The sequence below is a fragment of the Podarcis cretensis genome, assembly GCF_951804945.1.
Source record: "Podarcis cretensis genome assembly, chromosome: 8".
Lineage (NCBI taxonomy): Eukaryota > Metazoa > Chordata > Lepidosauria > Squamata > Lacertidae > Podarcis > Podarcis cretensis.
Window position 1 is genome coordinate 3,652,334 of NC_137177.1, and position 16,774 is coordinate 3,669,107.

Here is a 16,774-nt window from a genome sequence, read left to right on the forward strand (position 1 = left end):
CTAAGAGCACATATTGATATAGGAATGTATTAGATAAAATGTAAAGAAATATACAATAGTAAGAGTACATTCATGTAAAAAAGGAATATACAACGGTATAGACAGGAAGTCTAGAGTGTTGGAATGTATATGATTTTGGGGGGGGATTTTGTTTTTGTTTTTTCTCTTTGTTCTTCCTTTTTTTGTTTCATTTTCTTTCTAGGTATATAAAATTTGTATATAATTTTTGTATACATGTTGGAAATTATAGTAAGTCCTGTAACGTAATATGACAACGTTTACCGATGTAATATAAGAATATTAACAAATAAATAAAATGCAAATTCAAAAAAGAAGCAAAAAACAAAACACATGATCTGTTCTAACATTTGTCTTGAGTGCCAGCTGTTCCGCTCAGTCCAGATGGATTTTTCCACCCTGGGGGCGGTGGGGAAAGGGGGCTGTGGTGGCCCCAATCCGACTCGCCCCACCCCATCCATTGCCATCCAGCTTCCTAAGTTTGCCCAGAAATCCTGGTCAGATTTGCTTCCCCAGCCTGCTCTCTTTCACAAAAATGATGTCTTGGCATCCGTGGTCCAACCTGCACAGCAGAGCGTTCAATCTGAGGCAGCATTCGCACTAGGGGCCTGAAACGAAGAAGGGCAGGGAGAAATAAGAACTTGGTTGGAGCACCATGAGCAGAAACAGTGTGGGAAATTGTGTCGGAATGCGAGCAGCCAAAGTTCGTTCCAATCGATCGTATTTTCTGGAAACTTGGGAATCAGTGGTGTTGAGCAATATATAAATTACAGTAGTACCTCGCAAGACGAATGCCTCGTAAGACGAAAAACGCGCAAGACGAAAGGGTTTTTTGTTTTTTGAGTTGCTTCGTAAGACGATTTTCCCAATGGGCTTGCTTCACAAGACGAAAACGTCTTGCGAGTTTGTTTCCTTTTTCTTACAACCGTTAATACCCAGGGAATCCGCGCTCCGCAAGATGAAAAAATTGCAAGACGAAACAACTCGCGGAACGAATTAATTTCGTCTTGCGAGGCACCACTGTAAATATTTAAATAAAGTCGAATCAAATGAACGAGCCAGTCCAGCTGAAAAGCAGCCTCCGCCACACTTTTCACAAGTTCCCAAAAGTTTATTTGGGGCAGCTTAGCAGGTGGTTAGGCTGTTCTGAAACTGCTTTAAGCTTGTAGAATCGATAACCAGGAGGCAGGAAGGCACAGAGCAGACGAATATCAGAAGAGCAGCTGCTGGATCAGGCCAATGGTCCCAGCAGCCTGTTCTTACAATGGCCAACCAGATATCTGCAGGAAACCAACAAGCAGGATCTGATCCCAAGAGCAAACCCCCCCCCCCGGGCTTCCAGCAACTGGGATTCAGAAGCACTGCTGCCTATATGATACAATACAATAATCTTTATTGTCATTGTCCCATACAGAACAACGAAACTGAAAAATCTACACAAGACATTCAAAAACCAACAACAAACCCAGCTATCCCAACCGGGCTAGCCCCCTAAAAACTCTGATACCCCATTTTAAAAATACAATATACTCCCATAGAGACTCCTTACACTGCATTTAAAACTAAGATCGCATTTGGATAGAAACTGTTTCTCAGGCGGCTGGTCCTAGTTTTTATAACCCTGGACCTTCTTCCAGAAGGCAGAAGCTGAAAGAGATCATTTCGGGGGTGCGCACTATCCTGCGCTATCTCTGCAGCTTTCTTATGGCACCTGGAAGCGTAGATTTGATCCAAGTTGAGAAGAGTGCACCCAATTATTCTCTCCGCAGTCTTTACAACCCTGGACAGCATTGTTTTTTCCCTGGCCATGCAGCTCCCAAACCACACACAGAGACCAGAAGTTAATACACTCTCCACAGTACAATGGTAAAATGCCATCAACAGGTCCTTTGAGAGATTGTTTTTCCGGAGGAGTCTCAGAAAATATAACCTCTGCTGTGCTCTCTTCATCGGGTCTTTGCTGTTTTCTCTCCAGGTTATGGGAACAGAGAGCAGAGCCATCCTGGCTAGGAGCCACCAAGAGCCTCTCCTCCTCCATGGATTTGCCCCATCCTCTTTTAAAGCCATCCAAGTCAGTGGCTATCACTGCCTCAAGTGGCAGGGAGTTCCATAGTTCAACTCTGCTACATGATGATCTTTTACCTGCCCCGAATTTCCCAGGCTTCAGAGCCCAGTTGTCTGGTGTGGCGGTGCCACGAGGAGAACAAAGGGGTTGCCCTCAACAACCCTCTGGACTCCCTTCCAACTCCTACAGACAGTTCAATAAGATCCGCGGGTTCTTACCGGCATTTCTTGCTCCTCGCGACTCTGCTTCGCCCGCTGATAAGCCTCCATGATCACAGCTCTCCTGCGAGAGGAACAAGGTGGTCACTAGCTTCTGGTACCCCAAGCCACTTGGCCCTCCTTTCTTTGCAGAAAGAAAAGCTTCTGAGCATAAACAGAGTGCTTTTCATACAACCACCGAGCAAACACGGCCACAGGTCTGGGATTAGGGGGCACCTACTTTTTTCAATTTAGGCTAAGCCTATAAATGGCCTTTCTTGACAATTCAGATGTAGTCTATGCCCTTTTAAAAAGTGGTTCTTTTTTTGGGGGGGTGTAATAATAATAATATAATTTATTTGTACCCTACCCATCTGGCTGGGTTTCCCCAGCCACTCTGGGCGGCTTCCAACAAAGATTAAAAATACAATAAAACATCAGTCATTAAAAACCTCCCTGAACAGGGCTGCCTTCAGATGTCTTCTAAATGTCAGGTAGTTATTTATTTCCTTGACATCTGATGGGAGGGGGTTCCACAGGGGGAGTGCCACTACCGAGAAGGCCCTCTGCCTGGTTCCCTGTAACTTGGCTTTTTGCAGGGAGGAAACTGCCAGAAGGCCCTCGGAGCTGGACCTCAGTGTCCGGGCAGAACGATGGGGGTGGAGACGCTCCTTCAGGTATACTGGACCGAGGCCATTTAGGGCTTTAAAGGTCAACACCAACACTTTGAATTGTGCTTGGAAACGTACTGGGAGCCAATGTAGGTCTTTCAAGACCGGTGTTATGTGGTCCCAGCGGCCGCTCCCAGTCCCCAGTCTAGCTGCCGCATTCTGGATTAGTTGTAGTTTCCGGGTCACCTTCAAAGGTAGCCCCACGTTGAGCGCATTACAGTAGTCCAAGCGGGAGATAACCAGAGCATGCACCACTCTGGCCAGACAGTCCGCAGGCAGGGAGGGTCTCATCCTGCGTACCAGCTGGAGCTGATTATTGGGTTCTTGCTTTTATTTTGGTTTTATATATATATATATATATTGGTTTTTATGTTGATCTTTTCTGTGAACTGCCCTGAGACCTCCGGATATAGGGCGGTACAGTGGTACCTTGGGTTAAGTACTTAATTCGTTCCAGAGGTCCGTTCTTAACCTGAAACTGTTCTTAACCTGAAGCACCACTTTAGCTAATGGGGCCTCCCACTGCTGCTGCGCCGCCGGTGCACAATTTCTGTTCTCATCCTGAAGCAAAGTTCTTAACCCGAGGTACTATTTCTGGGTTAGCAGAGTCTGTAACCTGAAGCGTATGTAACCTGAAGCGTATGTAACCCGAGGTACCACTGTATATAAATTCAATAAATCATCATCATCATCATCATCATCTGGACCCCGCCCCAAACTCCACCCACAGGTCCGTACTAGGCTCCACCCACTGGCCCAGAAGCCCCGCCCAGGCCCCAGAATCCTTTACGTTTCGAAAGCTGACGATCCTTCTTACTGGAGCACACCATTGTGTGTTTTAGAAGAAACGGACCCCCCTGCAAATATGAGAGCGGGGTGGGGGTCCGTGATTCCCAGGGAATGGGGAGGCAGATCATCGTACTCACTTGCTAGCCAGGCCTCCCCCAGGGGGAAGGTTAGGGTTCGCCTCTGTAGCCAGACGTTGGAAGACGGAGACGAGGTTGGGACCCCCTTCCTGTTCCAGTAGTTCATCGTAAAGCTCTGGGGTGAGATTTGGGGTGGGGTGAGAGAAGTGGAGGGGCTGGTTACCTCAATGGCGCTGGCGGATAATTGCCCCACGAGTGGCTTCTAGATCCCCACCCAGACACAAGCAGGTCCATGAATACTCATAGTTTAGAGGTCCCGGGCCCTAAGGAAGTCAGACTATCCTCCACCAGGTGGCAGGGCCTTCTCAGTGATGGCTCCGACCTGGTGGAATGCTCTGTCCCACGAGACCAGGGCCCTGCAGAATTTAACCTCCTTCTGCAGGGCCTGTAAGACAGAGCTATTCCTCCTGGCTTTCAATTTGAACTTAGCTTGATCTTTTATTCCCCTTCCTTCCTTCCTTCTCCCCTTTTTATGAAGATTACCCGCTCTGGGATCCCACAGCTAATTCTCCCCTAGTCTCTTCGCTGGCCCAAACAGGACTAACTTAGCCAGCTAGCCCTGGTGATCATCTAATGTTTACTGGATGGATTTCCCCCCAAATTGATTTATTGTTATTCACGTTTTATGTGGTATTTTATGCTGTTTTTTGTTGCATCAATTAAGTGTTTTAAATTTGTTGTTAGCTGCCCTGAACCGGAAAGGGTGGGGTATAAATATTATTATTATTATTATTATTATTATTATTATTATTTGAGTCTGCAGAACAGGCACCGAAGGACGAGAGTTCGAATGATCAAAACAGAGCCCTATGCAAAAGAGCTCAGCTCCCACACCTGCTGTTTGGCGCGATCCTTGCAGAACCTGAGTTGCAACTTTGCAAGACCTCTGCAACTTTGCAAGACTTCCAAGCCAAACAAAACGGTGTCCTTGTGTTATGTACTGAGTTGACTGGGATTCAGAATGCAGCAGTCTGATTGGTCCTAGAACAATAGGATTCAGAATGCAGCAGTCTGATTGGTCCTCAAACAATAGGCTTCATAATGCAACAGTCTGATTGGTCCTAGAACAATGGGATTCAGAATGCAGCAGTCTGATTGGTCCTCGAACAATAGGATTCAGAATGCAACAGTCTGATTGGTCCTAGAACAATAGGATTCAGAATGCAGCAGTCTGATTGGTCCTAGAACAATAGGATTCAGAATGCAGCAGTCTGATTGGTCCTAGAACAATAGGATTCAGAATGCAGCAGTCTGATTGGTCCACAGGAGAATCCCGGAACTAGTCAATCACGTGGGGCCCATTGTGTAAATAATGTATATAAAGCAGATATTGTGGGGGAACTTCTACTGCTTCTCACCACTATGAGCTGAATAAAGAGCATGAAATCCACTCTCGACTCTAAGTATATTTCACCTTGGCAGAAAGGACAGCGGAAACTGTGGTGTCTTTAGTATATATGGTTTCATTTATCCATATGCACAGCCTGAGCCTAGTATGGAAGGCTCATGGCTTTCACAGCCCTACAGATCTTGTGTCTCCATTAGTCTTGGGATCCAGCACAGAGCAACCAGGTCTCTGTATCTCCAGCTTCCAGCCTCCTTGCAGCTCAGCTCACAGACAAAGCACTGGCTATTGTTCAGATAGGTGAGGGGGCTGAAGGAGAGCCCCACCCGTTATCCTGGAGGCCCTTGCAACTCTTGCAACCTAGCTCATTCTTTTGGGATGCAGATGAGGACACTTTAGCTCAGGGGTCAGCAAACTTTTTCAGCAGGGGGCCGGTCCACTGTCCCTCAGACCTTGTGGGGGGCCCGGACTATATTTTTTGAGGGGAGGGGGAATGAACGGATTCCTATGCCACACAAATAACCCCATTTTAAATAAAAGCACACATTCTACTCATGTAAAAACACACTGATTCCTGGACTGTGTGTGGACCAAATTTAGAAGGCGATTGGTGAAAAAGTTTGCTGACTCCTGTGATGGACTATGCTAGGGGTCAGCAACCTTTTTCAGCCATGGGCCAGTCCCCCTGTGGGGGGCCAGACTATTTTTTTTTTGGGGGGGGGGATAAACGAATTCCTGTGCCCCACAAATAATCCAGAGATGCATTTTAAATAAAAGCACACATTCTACTCACGTAGAAACACGCTGATTCCCAGACAGTCCATGTGCCAGATTTAGAAGGCGATTGGGCCGGATCCGGCCCCCCGGGCCTTAATTTGCCTACCCATGCTTTAGCTCATTGTTGTGCAAAGGAACCTTTCTAAGTAGCTCACCCACAGAATCATGTTAGATTCTAACCCTCACTTGGGTACCGAAGAACTGGAAGGGACCCAGGGCATCATCCAAACCGACCCCTCTCCCCAAAACCTCACAGCACTACTTTCCCTTCCTTTATTTTTCCTCCCCGTTCTCAAAATCCCACTCCTCCCTTTTGCCAGCGGCCAATGAGGCCTCTGTTACAGGGAACCAGGCAGAGGGCCTTCTCGGTAGTGGCACCTGCTCTGTGGAACGCGCTCCCAGCAGATGTCAAAGAGAACAACAACTTCCAGACTTTTAGAAGACATCTGAAGGCAGCCCTGTTTAGGGAAGTTTTTAATCAATCAATCAATCCATCAATCTTTATTACGGTCCAGAGACCCAACAAATTGTTACAAAGCAATGCATAATTCAGACAGCCTACCTCCAGGTTAAACAAGCATTTTGTTCAGACTTAAAGATAGGAATCATTGGTTCTTGCAACCACCGATAAAAACTTTGCCACTGCTAATGTTTTAGCGTTTGTCTGGTCTTCCAATAGGAACCTGACATAGTGAGCCTCTGATTTTTCCGGGAAAGGTACCAGCAAGGGTAATTTTATCAGTTCAGCCCCGGCTTGCTCATATTTCGCACAGTGCAGCAAAATATGTTTTATAGAAGCTTTTAATGTTTAATAGACTATAGTATTTTAATATTCTGTTGGAAGCCACCCAGAGTAGCCAATGAGGCCTCCCAGGCCACGCTCCGTCACAGCGCAAACGGCGTACGCACCTGCCACCCTCTTGTCCAGGGAAGCGTCCAGCTCCTGCTCCTTCTGCAAGGCCTCCTCGGAGACGCCCGGGGCAGCTGGAAAGCAGACCACGATGCAGGTCATGTTGTCACGGCTGCCCTGCAGGGAGAGCGTAGAGTCGTCTGAGGATTGTGTCCTCCTACCTGCTTAGCAAAGCAAATTTTTTTTGCAAGGGGTACGGCCATCTTAAGGAAATCAGCCCTGAGTGCTCCCTGGAAGGACAGATCGTGAAGCTGAGGCTCCAGTACTTTGGCCATCTCATGAGAAGAGAAGACTCCCTGGAAAAGACCCTGATATTGGGAAAGATGGAGGGCAGAAGGAGAAGGGGATGACAGAGGACGAGATGGTGGGACAGTGTTGTTTGTTGTTGTTGTTGTTGTTGTTGTTGTTGTTGTTGTTGTTGTTATTATCATGCCAACAAAGGTCCGTATAGTTCAAGCTCTGGTTTTCCCAGTAGTGATGTATGGAAGTGAGAGCTGGACTATAAAGAAGGCTGATCGCCGAAGAATGGATGCTTTTGAATTCTGGTGCTGGAGGAGACTCTTGAGAGTCCCATGGACTGCAAGAAGATCCAACCTCTCCATTCTGAAGGAAATCAGCCCTGAGTGCTCACTGGAAGGACAGATCCTGAAGCTGAGGCTCCAAGACTTTGGCCACCTCATGAGAAGAGAAGACTCCCTGGAAAAGACCCTGATGCTGGGAAAGATGGAGGGCACAAGGAGAAGGGGACGACGGAGGACGAGATGGTGGGACAGTGTTCTCAAAGCTACCAGCATGAGTTTGACCAAACTGCGGGAGGCCGTGGAAGACAGGAGTGCCTGGTGTGCTCTGGTCCAGGGGGTCACGAAGAGGCGGACACGACTAAACAACTAAACAACAACAAACGGCCATCTCCTTAAACCTTATTCTCCCTAGACAAACATGTCAGGGGCCAGATCCGTTTCCTTACTCCCAGATGCACGAGACAGAGCCAGCCTAGTCTGTTTACAGGCAATACTTTTACTTCCTTATAGGAGGGAAAGTTGCAATATCGGGGGGGAGGGTTAGCAGAGAAAAGGGGCACGTATTTTGGGGGTGCAGACAGCATGTTAGAGGTGTGTGCATTTATGCATGGTGCAAAGAAAGTGAGAATGTGCAGCATTTTTAATAGCATTTTTAATAGCGTCAGTGTTGGTGCTGACCTTGAAAGCCCTAAACGGCTTTGGTCCAGTATACCTGAAGGAGCGTCTCCACCCCCATCGTTCTGACAGGACACTGAGGTCCAGCGCCGAGGGCCTTCTGGCAGTTCCCTCGCTGCGAGAAGCCAAGTTACAGGGAACCAGGCAGAGGGCCTTCTCGGTGGTGGCACCCACCCTGTGGAATGCCCTCCCACCAGATGTCAAAGAGAAAAATAACTACCAGACTTTTAGAAGACATCTGAAGGCAGCCCTGTTTAGGGAAGCCTTTAATGTATAATAGGTTATTGTATTTTAGTGTTCTGTTGGAAGCCGCCCAGAGTGGCTGGGGAAACCGAATTTATACCCCAGAAGGGCGGGGTATAAATAATATATTATTATTATTATTATTATTATTATTATCATCCCACCTTTCTCTCCAAGGAGCTCTGCCTCCGTGTTTAATCTCCAGAACTACCCTGCGAGGTAGGTTAGGCTGAGAAGCAGTGACTGCCCCCCAAAGTCACACCCAACAGGCCTTATGGCTGAGTGGGGATTTGAACCCTAGTTTCTCCCAGGTCCTGGTCCGACACTCTCGCCATCCCTCTATACTTAATATATGGATGGACACACCCATCAAGTTGAACGTTGGGAGACAAAAGAGAAGACTTCATCGCACATAGTTAAACCATGGAACTCCCTTCCACTAGACGTAGCAAAGGCCATCAACTACGATGGCTTTCAAAGGGGATTAGACATATTAATGGAGAAGGGGGCTGGCTACCATTGGCCACCAGTCATGATGGCTGTGTTTTACTCCCACCCAGTACGCCAGTTTCTGGGAACCCCAAGGGGGCGAAAGCTGCTGTGCCCACACCCTACTTTTAGACTCCCCACAAAGCTGCTGTGAGAACAGGATACTAGACTAGGTGGGCCATTGGCCTGATATAATAATAATAATAATAATAATAATAATAATAATAATAATAATATATTATTTATACCCCACCCATCTGGCTGGGTTTCCCCAGCTACTCTGGGCGGCTTCCAACAGAATATTAAAATACTATAGTCTATAAAACTTTAAAAGCTTCCATAAAGCATATTTTGCTGCACTGTGCGAAATATGAGCAAGCCAGGGCTGAACTGATAAAATTACCCTTGCTGGTACCTTTCCCGGAAAAATCAGAGGCTCACTATGTCAGGTTCCTATTGGAAGACCGGACAAACGCTAGAACATTAGCATTGGCAAAGTTTTTATCAGTGGTTGCAAGAACCAATGATTCCTATCTTTAAGTCTGAACAAAATGCTTGTTTAACCTGGAGGTAGGCTATCTGAATTGTGCATTGCTTTGTAACAATTTGTTGGGTCTCTGGACCGTAATAAAGATTGATTGATTAAAAGCTTCCCTAAACGGGGCTGCCTTCAGATGTCTTCTAAATGTCTGGTAGTTGTTGTTCTCTTTGGCATCTGCTGGGAGGGCGTTCCACAGGGCAGGTGCCACCACCGAGAAGGCCCTCTGCCTGGTTCCCTGTAACTTGGCTTCTCGCAGCGAGGGAACCGCCAGAAGGCCCTCGGCGCTGGACCTCAGTGTCCGGGCAGAACGATGGGGATGGAGACGCTCCTTCAGGTCTACTGGGCCTTTGAGGCCATTGAGGGCTTTCAATTCAACACCAACACTTTGAATTTGCTCGGAAACGTACTGGGAGCTACAATTCTGTGATTCTATACCTGCATCGTTTCCGCTTTCTTTAGAGCAGGGAAGGGACATTTCCCTGGAGCCCAATGAAGTTCGGAGGGACACCTGCTCCCCTCACCTGCTGCTTGAACCTCCTTCGAGATGCTCCACGGACATCAGGTCTTTAACAAACTCTTCTGGAACCCACATTTCCAGCCCCTCCTAAATGACTTCTTGATGCTCCACTGTCCTACTTCGCTAATCCTAGACCTCCAGTGCCCTCAGTTGGCAGCTGCTTCCTTAAGCCCTTGGGGGAAGGAGGCTGATGTGTGTTAATTACGTGGCTGGGCCCAGAAATGGAGATAAATGCCCAGCAGGAGAAGGAAAAGGGCAGCAGCAATCTTAAAACTGAATGCAGAGAGTCCCACAGATCCAGTTAAGCCAGGAAGATCTCAGGTTCCTGTAAACTTGGGTTGCTTGGTTGGTTCAACGTCCAGCTTACTGGGGAAACTCAGCCAGATGGGCAGGGTATAAATAATAAATTAATATTATTATTATTTCTTTGTAATAATTTATTATTATTACTGTTATGTACTGAAGTTCTCGCCCTGGGCCAGCAGGGGGATACTGTAGATAGTTATGCAAATAAGGGATCGAAAGTGACGTTCAGTGATTGGATAGTTTTAGAAAATTGTTACAGTTGCATTGTACTGGAGCTCTATATAAGCAGGCTGGCTGAACCCTTCAGTTCAGTGCTGTTCTGGCCTGTGAATAAACAAGAGCTGTCTGAAGAATCACTGTGTCGTCTGATATGTTCACCCACAACTTAACAATTATTATTATTATTATTATTATTATTATTATTATTATTATTATTTCTTCAGCCTGCTTAATGCTTTAATTTTCATTCTGGGGAAGAGGAGTAGTTTTTCCGTTCCTTTCAAGGAGTTGCGATTCCTGCATCCCAGGGGGTTGGACTGGATGACCTCTGGGGTTCCCTTCTAACTATGAAATGGAGGCAGTGAGAGATTTTACTTTCTTGGGCTCCATGATCACTGCAGATTGTGACAGCAGCCACAAAATTAAAAGACGCCTGCTTCTTGGGAGAAAAGCAATGACAAACCTAGACAGCATCTTAAAAAGCAGAGACATCACCTTGCCAACAAAGGTCCGTATAGTTCAAGCTATGGTTTTCCCAGTAGTGATGTATGGAAGTGAGAGCTGGACCATAAAGTAGGCTGATGGCAAAAGAATGGATGCTTTTGAATTCTGGTGGTGGAGGAGACTCTTGAGAGTCCCATGGACTGCAAGAAGATCAAACCTCTCCATTCTGAAGGAAATCAGCCCTGAGTGCTCACTGGAAGGACAGATCCTGAAGCTGAGGCTCCAAGACTTTGGCCACCTCATGAGAAGAGAAGACTCCCTGGAGAGGACCCTGATGTTGGGAAAGATGGAGGGCACAAGGAGAAGGGGATGACAGAGGACGAGATGGTGGGACAGTGTTCTCAAAGCTCCCAGCATGAGTTTGACCAAACTGCGGGAGGCAGTGGAAGACAGGAGTGCCTGGCGTGCTCTGGTCCAGGGGGTCACAAAGAGTCGGACACAACTAAACGACTAAATGAGTAAACAACAACAACATTTCTGTGGTTACTTGCCCTGCCCCCTAAGCTCCCAGGGTGGGTTATGGGATCAAATCACAATATTAAACAGAATTTAGAACACCTTGCCATCGTCAAAATAAGGTGGGTTCTAAAAAGACGCACCTCCTGTCTCTATTTCGGGAAGAACCTTCTGGCTGCCAGAGCTGTTTGACAGTGGAACGGACTCCCTCTGAAGGCAGAGGGATCTCCATCGTTGGAGCTTTTTAAGCAGAGGTTGGACGGCCATCTGTCAGGGATGCTTTAGCTGTGATCCCTGCATTATTGCCAGGGAATGAGGAAAAGCCTTTGCAAGTTCTGCGGTTCCTTTCTATGCAACCAGGTTAGGCTGGCCTCAACTAGAGCCAGCGCCTTTTCGGCCGCGGCTCCAATCTGGTGGAATGCTCTGTCAGAAGAGACTAGGGCCCTGTGGGACTTGACATCTTTCCGCAGGGCCTGCAAGACAGAGCTGTTCCACCAGGCCTTTGGTCAGGGCGCAGCCTGACCCCCCTCCTCTGGCAATCTGCACAGAATTTTGCTTAATGGTTGCCATCAATTTGATTTTAATTAATTTTTATAATGAAATGTTTTTAGAATCGTTGGATTAGTTTGTTTGTTGTTAGCCGCCCTGAGCCCAGCTTTGGCTGGGGAGGGCGGGGTATAAATAAAATTTATTATTTATTATTATTATAACTTGCCCATTCGGAGGTAGCATGCCTTATGATTTACCTTACTTACTGGTTTGCTCAAGCTACGAAAACTTAGGAGTAGCCTTGTTCAATGATTTACATCTCCCAGCTGGGAGGTTGATTGGATATCTGACTTTTTATTAAGGAACAGCTCTCCCTACACATATGAGAAAGGGGCCTGTTTTGCCTTTAGAGTGGCAATTTTAAGGACTCAGAGAATCACAGAAATGTAGAGTGGGCCCTGAAAAATCATCTAGTCCAACCCCTGAAATGCAGGAATATTCAGTTGTCCCATACAGGGATCGAACCTGCAGCCCTGTCGTTATCACCACCGCAAAAACATTTGTATAAGGGATGGTAAGTTACATTTTTCCAGGGGAGCAAACGCTTGTCTGGCTTTAATAATTATTTTAACCGTGTAATGCATTTTATTTATTCTGTGTTTTGCAAAGGCATCAATAATAATGGGGGTTGGACTAGATGGGCACTGGGTGCCCCTTCCAACGCTGTCATTAGAATCAAAGAATTGTATTGCTGGAAAGGGCCCTGAGGGTTAACTAGTCCTACCCATCAATGCAGGAATCGATACGATACGATAATCTTTATTCTCAGGCGGCTAGTCCTAGTCTTTATAACCCTGGACCTTCTTCCAGAAGGCAGAAGCTGAAAGAGATCATTTCCGGGGTGCGCACTATCCTGCGCTATCTCTGCAGCTTTCTTATGGCACCTGGAAGCGTAGATTTGATCCGAGGTGGGACTCTCTCTGCAGTCTTTACAACCCTGGACAGCATTGTTTTTCCCCTGACCGTGCAGCTCTCAAACCACACATACAGACCATAAGTTAATACAGTCTCCACAGCACAATGGTAAAATGCCACCAACAGGTCCTTTGAGAGATTATTTTTCCGGAGGATTCTCAGAAAATGTAACCTCTGCTGTGCTCTCTTCATCAGGTCTTTGCTGTTCTCTCCCCAGGTTAGGTCATCTCTCAACTCCATTCCCAGAAATCAAAGCACCAAGACCTGTTCCACACATTTCCCCTCAATAATGAGTGGCTGAATATTCAATTTACATTTCCCAATGTCCACAATGAAGGTACGCAGGTGGCGCTGTGGGTTAAACCACAGAACCTAGGGCTTGCCGATCAGAAGGTTGGCAGTTCGAATCCCCGTGACAGGGGTGAGCTCCCGTTGCTCGGTCCCTGCTCCTGCCAACCTAGCAGTTCGAAAGCACGAGGTGCAAGTAGATAAATAGGCACCGCTCTGGCGGGAAGGGAAACGGCGTTTCCATGCGCTGCTCTGTTTGCCAGAAGCGGCTTCGTCCTGCTGGCCACATGACCCGGAAGCTGTACACCAGCTCCCTTGGCCAGTAGAATGAGATGAGCACCACAACCCCAGAGTCGGCCACGACTGGACCTAATGGTCAGGGGTCCCCTTACCTTTACCTTTTAAAGTCCACAATAATCTCTTTTGTTTTCTTTAAGTTAAGGAGTAAGGTTTTTTTTCCTGTACCACTCGCCCAACTGCTCAACTTCCTTCCTATAGACCTCAGTCTCAATAATCTGAGACATCTAGAAATCTAGCTGGCTGCAATTTCCATGATACTGAAAGCCCCTGGGAAGGTTCTGAAGCCGAGCTTGGATGGTCACCTGTCATGGATGCTTCAGCTGAGATCCCTGCATCGCAGGGGGTTGGAATAGATGATCCTTGGGTGCCCCTTCCAACTCTACAATTCTATGATTCTAAGTGAGGACCCCATGCCTCTATCCTCCCCCCTCACCTTGTAGAGGCAGGAGTCCAGCACGCACTCGCAGACGTCCCGCGGGCTGCCGGTGAGGCAGAGTCGCGAGCGCACGAAGGCGCACAGCCCCGCGTTGTCAAAGGTGTCCCAAACCCCATCGCAGGCCAGCACCAGGAACTCGTCTTCGTCAGGGCAGCGCTCCAGCTGGTACACCTCGGGCTCGGGGGACACTGGCTGCTCGGTGGGGCCACGCCAAGACACGGCCTTGTAGCCGAAGTCGCCCAGGGCCCGGGAGACGGCCAGCGACCCGTTGACCCTCTGCAGCACCACCGTGCCGCCAGCGTTCTCGATGCGCCGCCGCTCCCTCGGCTTGGTGGGCTTGTGGTCGTCGGTGTAGAAGGTGACAGCGGCCGAGCGGCAGAGGAGGGCCCTCGAGTCGCCCAGGTTGATGAAGTACAGGTGGCGGGGCGACACCAGCACGGCCACGGCAGTGGTGCCCGCGTGCTCCCAGGCCTCGGCCCGCGACAGGTCCTGCATGCGTCTGTCGATGGCCAGGAAGGCCTCGCGCACGGCCTCCTTGACGGCTGTGGGGTCCTCCTCCTGGCCGGACAGGGCCTCGGCCTCCAGCACGTGCCCGAGCAAGTGCCTGGCGCAGAACTGAGCCACCGTGCTGCCCGCATGCCCGTCGTACACGGCAAAGAAGGCCCAGCCGGCCAGGGCTCCAGGCAGCTGGGGCTGAGCGGTGTGGGCATCTTCCATGTGCGCCCGCCAGCCTTGCATGGAGCCCAGGCCGTACCTCAAGCCACCCACCTCTCCTTCCTCCAGAAGTTTCTCCGTCTGGGGCTTGTCCAAGAAAAAACTGGGCACTTCCTGGGCCTCCTCTGCTTTGAAGAACAGCGAGACCCTTCTCTCGGCTTCGGCCACCAGGAGCCTCACGAAGGTGGCCATGCTCAGGAGCTTGGCCATAAAGGACAATGTGTTCCCTGCAATGTCAAGGGGGCTGGGGCCTGCCCTGGAGATCCTGCGTTGCTGCAGTCCTTGAAGAGCAGAAGAACAGGACAGCCTTTTGGGTTAGGCCAAGGGCCCATTTAGTCCAGCATCTGCTCCTTGCAGAGGCAACCACAAGCCCCAACCAGGTTCTGAGTGCTCTCTTTGAGGGACGCGACTCAGGCTGGCATCTTGAAAGACGCGCTAGGGATCTCTCTTGTCCCTGGCGACCACCCGCTCTCGGTCACCGGTGGCTCGCAGATACTACCCTCTTCCGGAAGGCTGCACAATTTGGCGCCTGGCGGTCCCTGAGCTTTTGACGCCCGTTGTGCGATGGGTGCTGCACGTTAGCCGAGGAGAGTCGTTACAGCCTCAGTTGCTGATGGTGGTTTGCCCATGGGACCACCGTGGCAGCCCAGGTGGTCTTCGCTAAAGTCCTTCCTCTTTAGACGGTCCACGCATCACCCCCTCTTCCGAAAATAGCATCAGCTGTTCACCCCTAATGTTCCTGCTCTGCTCCCGGCTGCTTCCAGCATCGTCTCTGGGTCACTCCCACAGCTTCCCCCCCCCTGCCCTGCACCCATCTGTCCCCACCCTCCGGGAAGCCATTCCCAATTGGCTCTCGGCTTCGGCATTAGCCCAGCGGCTCGTAATCTCTTCATCCAGCGCTAAATATGGGGTTTAAAAACCCCTAATCCTCGCCTGTGTCAGAGGCGGCCTTTGCAGGGACTCCCACTCGGGATACACCTGCCCCCCACTCTGGCCGCCAGATGGTGCCCTTCATAGCAGACAGCTGGAGATTTCTGTTTTTAAAGCCAGGCGCCTCTTAGGGCCGGTTACGAAACAGAACCCAGAAGGTCGCAACCTTTATCCTGGTATTGCATTCCTTTGCAAATGGCCCAAATATGTTTCCATCTGCATCACCTAATTGTAAATTGGTGAATTGAATTGGGGAACATAAACCGGTGCAAGACGTTTTGGGATTTCATTTTGACGGAAATAATAAGAAAACTTTGCCCAAGATGAATGTAACCGAATGTTTTCGATGACACCAATGTAGACATATTGTCAAAAGAACCATTCTTCTGTATGATATTGGCAGCTCAGATAGTCTTTGCGAGTCGATTTTACAGCTTTGCTTTTCAGTTTCTAATTTTCACCTGTTTAATTTTCACCCTCTCTTCCCTCTCTTTCATATACATTATAAAATGAAAAACAAAATCTTTAGCAACCACCTTTATCCGGGCAGCTCTGCATGTTCCAGAACGACTCATAGGCCAGCTGGGCTGCAGGAACCTCACCTCTTCAGAACCGTAGTCTTCATTCTTTCATTCTGTTTCATTTTTAACGCAAGCCTCTAGCCCACCAACTTTCCATGTTGTGCTTTTTAGACATGCATCATTTCGTGACACAGCAATTCAGTTTCACAAGCGAACAGGAGGTTAAGATAACCCCTTTCTGGCGACGCACAGTTTGGAAAGCTCTTCTCTAGCCCTTATTATGACACAGCCCATGAGGCTTGTGTGTGGCCTGGTGTGACCTCATGGGGCAGAACTGAGTTATGGTGCTGTGGGAGAGAAGGAGGTGAGGGCGGATGACTCAACTCAGATGAGCCACAGCTCTCCACACCCACTCCCAGTGCAAGCAGGCACAGATAAAAGAAATCCCAGCACATGAGAACACAAGAGAAGCCCACCTAGTCTAGCATTGTTTTCTCATAGAAGCCAACCAGATGCCATATTGGGAAACCTGGAAGCAGGATCTGACCAAATAAGGTCCCTATCCCCTCCTGTGGTTTCCATCAACTGGTTTTCAGACTGTGCCTCCGACTGTGTAGGCCAGAGCCGCTGCTTCTTCTTCTGTGGCAATCCCTTGTAGCTGAGTACAATTGTCTTCCATAAACACCAGCGGCATAGCGTGGGTTGTCAGCACCCGGAGCAAGGCAAGTAATTTGCGCCCCT

The 16,774-nt window shown here is 48.6% G+C and overlaps 1 protein-coding gene across 1 annotated transcript; it reads right to left on the reverse strand.

Moving 5' to 3' along the window:
- Positions 1 to 476: 476 nt before the first annotated feature.
- PPM1N (protein phosphatase, Mg2+/Mn2+ dependent 1N (putative)) lies at positions 477 to 15,933 on the reverse strand. Its single transcript, XM_079985627.1, has 5 exons — positions 13,866 to 15,933; positions 6,909 to 7,026; positions 3,878 to 3,992; positions 2,302 to 2,365; positions 477 to 626 (listed from the first exon to the last, which is right to left on the reverse strand). Exons 1-5 carry the CDS (start codon positions 14,790 to 14,792, stop codon positions 597 to 599), a joined length of 1,254 nt encoding a protein of 417 aa, XP_079841753.1. The 5' UTR covers positions 14,793 to 15,933; the 3' UTR covers positions 477 to 596.
- Between the last annotated feature and the right edge of the window lie 841 nt (positions 15,934 to 16,774).

Excerpts from the sequence above, each read along its gene's own strand:
- PPM1N (XM_079985627.1), bottom strand. The coding sequence starts at position 14,792 with ATGGCCAAGCTCCTGAGCATGGCCACCTTCGTGAGGCTCCTGGTGGCC. Across the intron at positions 7,027-13,865 it reads TGGACTCCTGCCTCTACAAG|GGCAGCCGTGACAACATGAC; the intron begins GTGAGGGGGGAG and ends CTCTCCCTGCAG. Across the intron at positions 3,993-6,908 it reads CCTGGACAAGAGGGTGGCAG|AGCTTTACGATGAACTACTG; the intron begins GTGCGTACGCCG and ends ATCTCACCCCAG.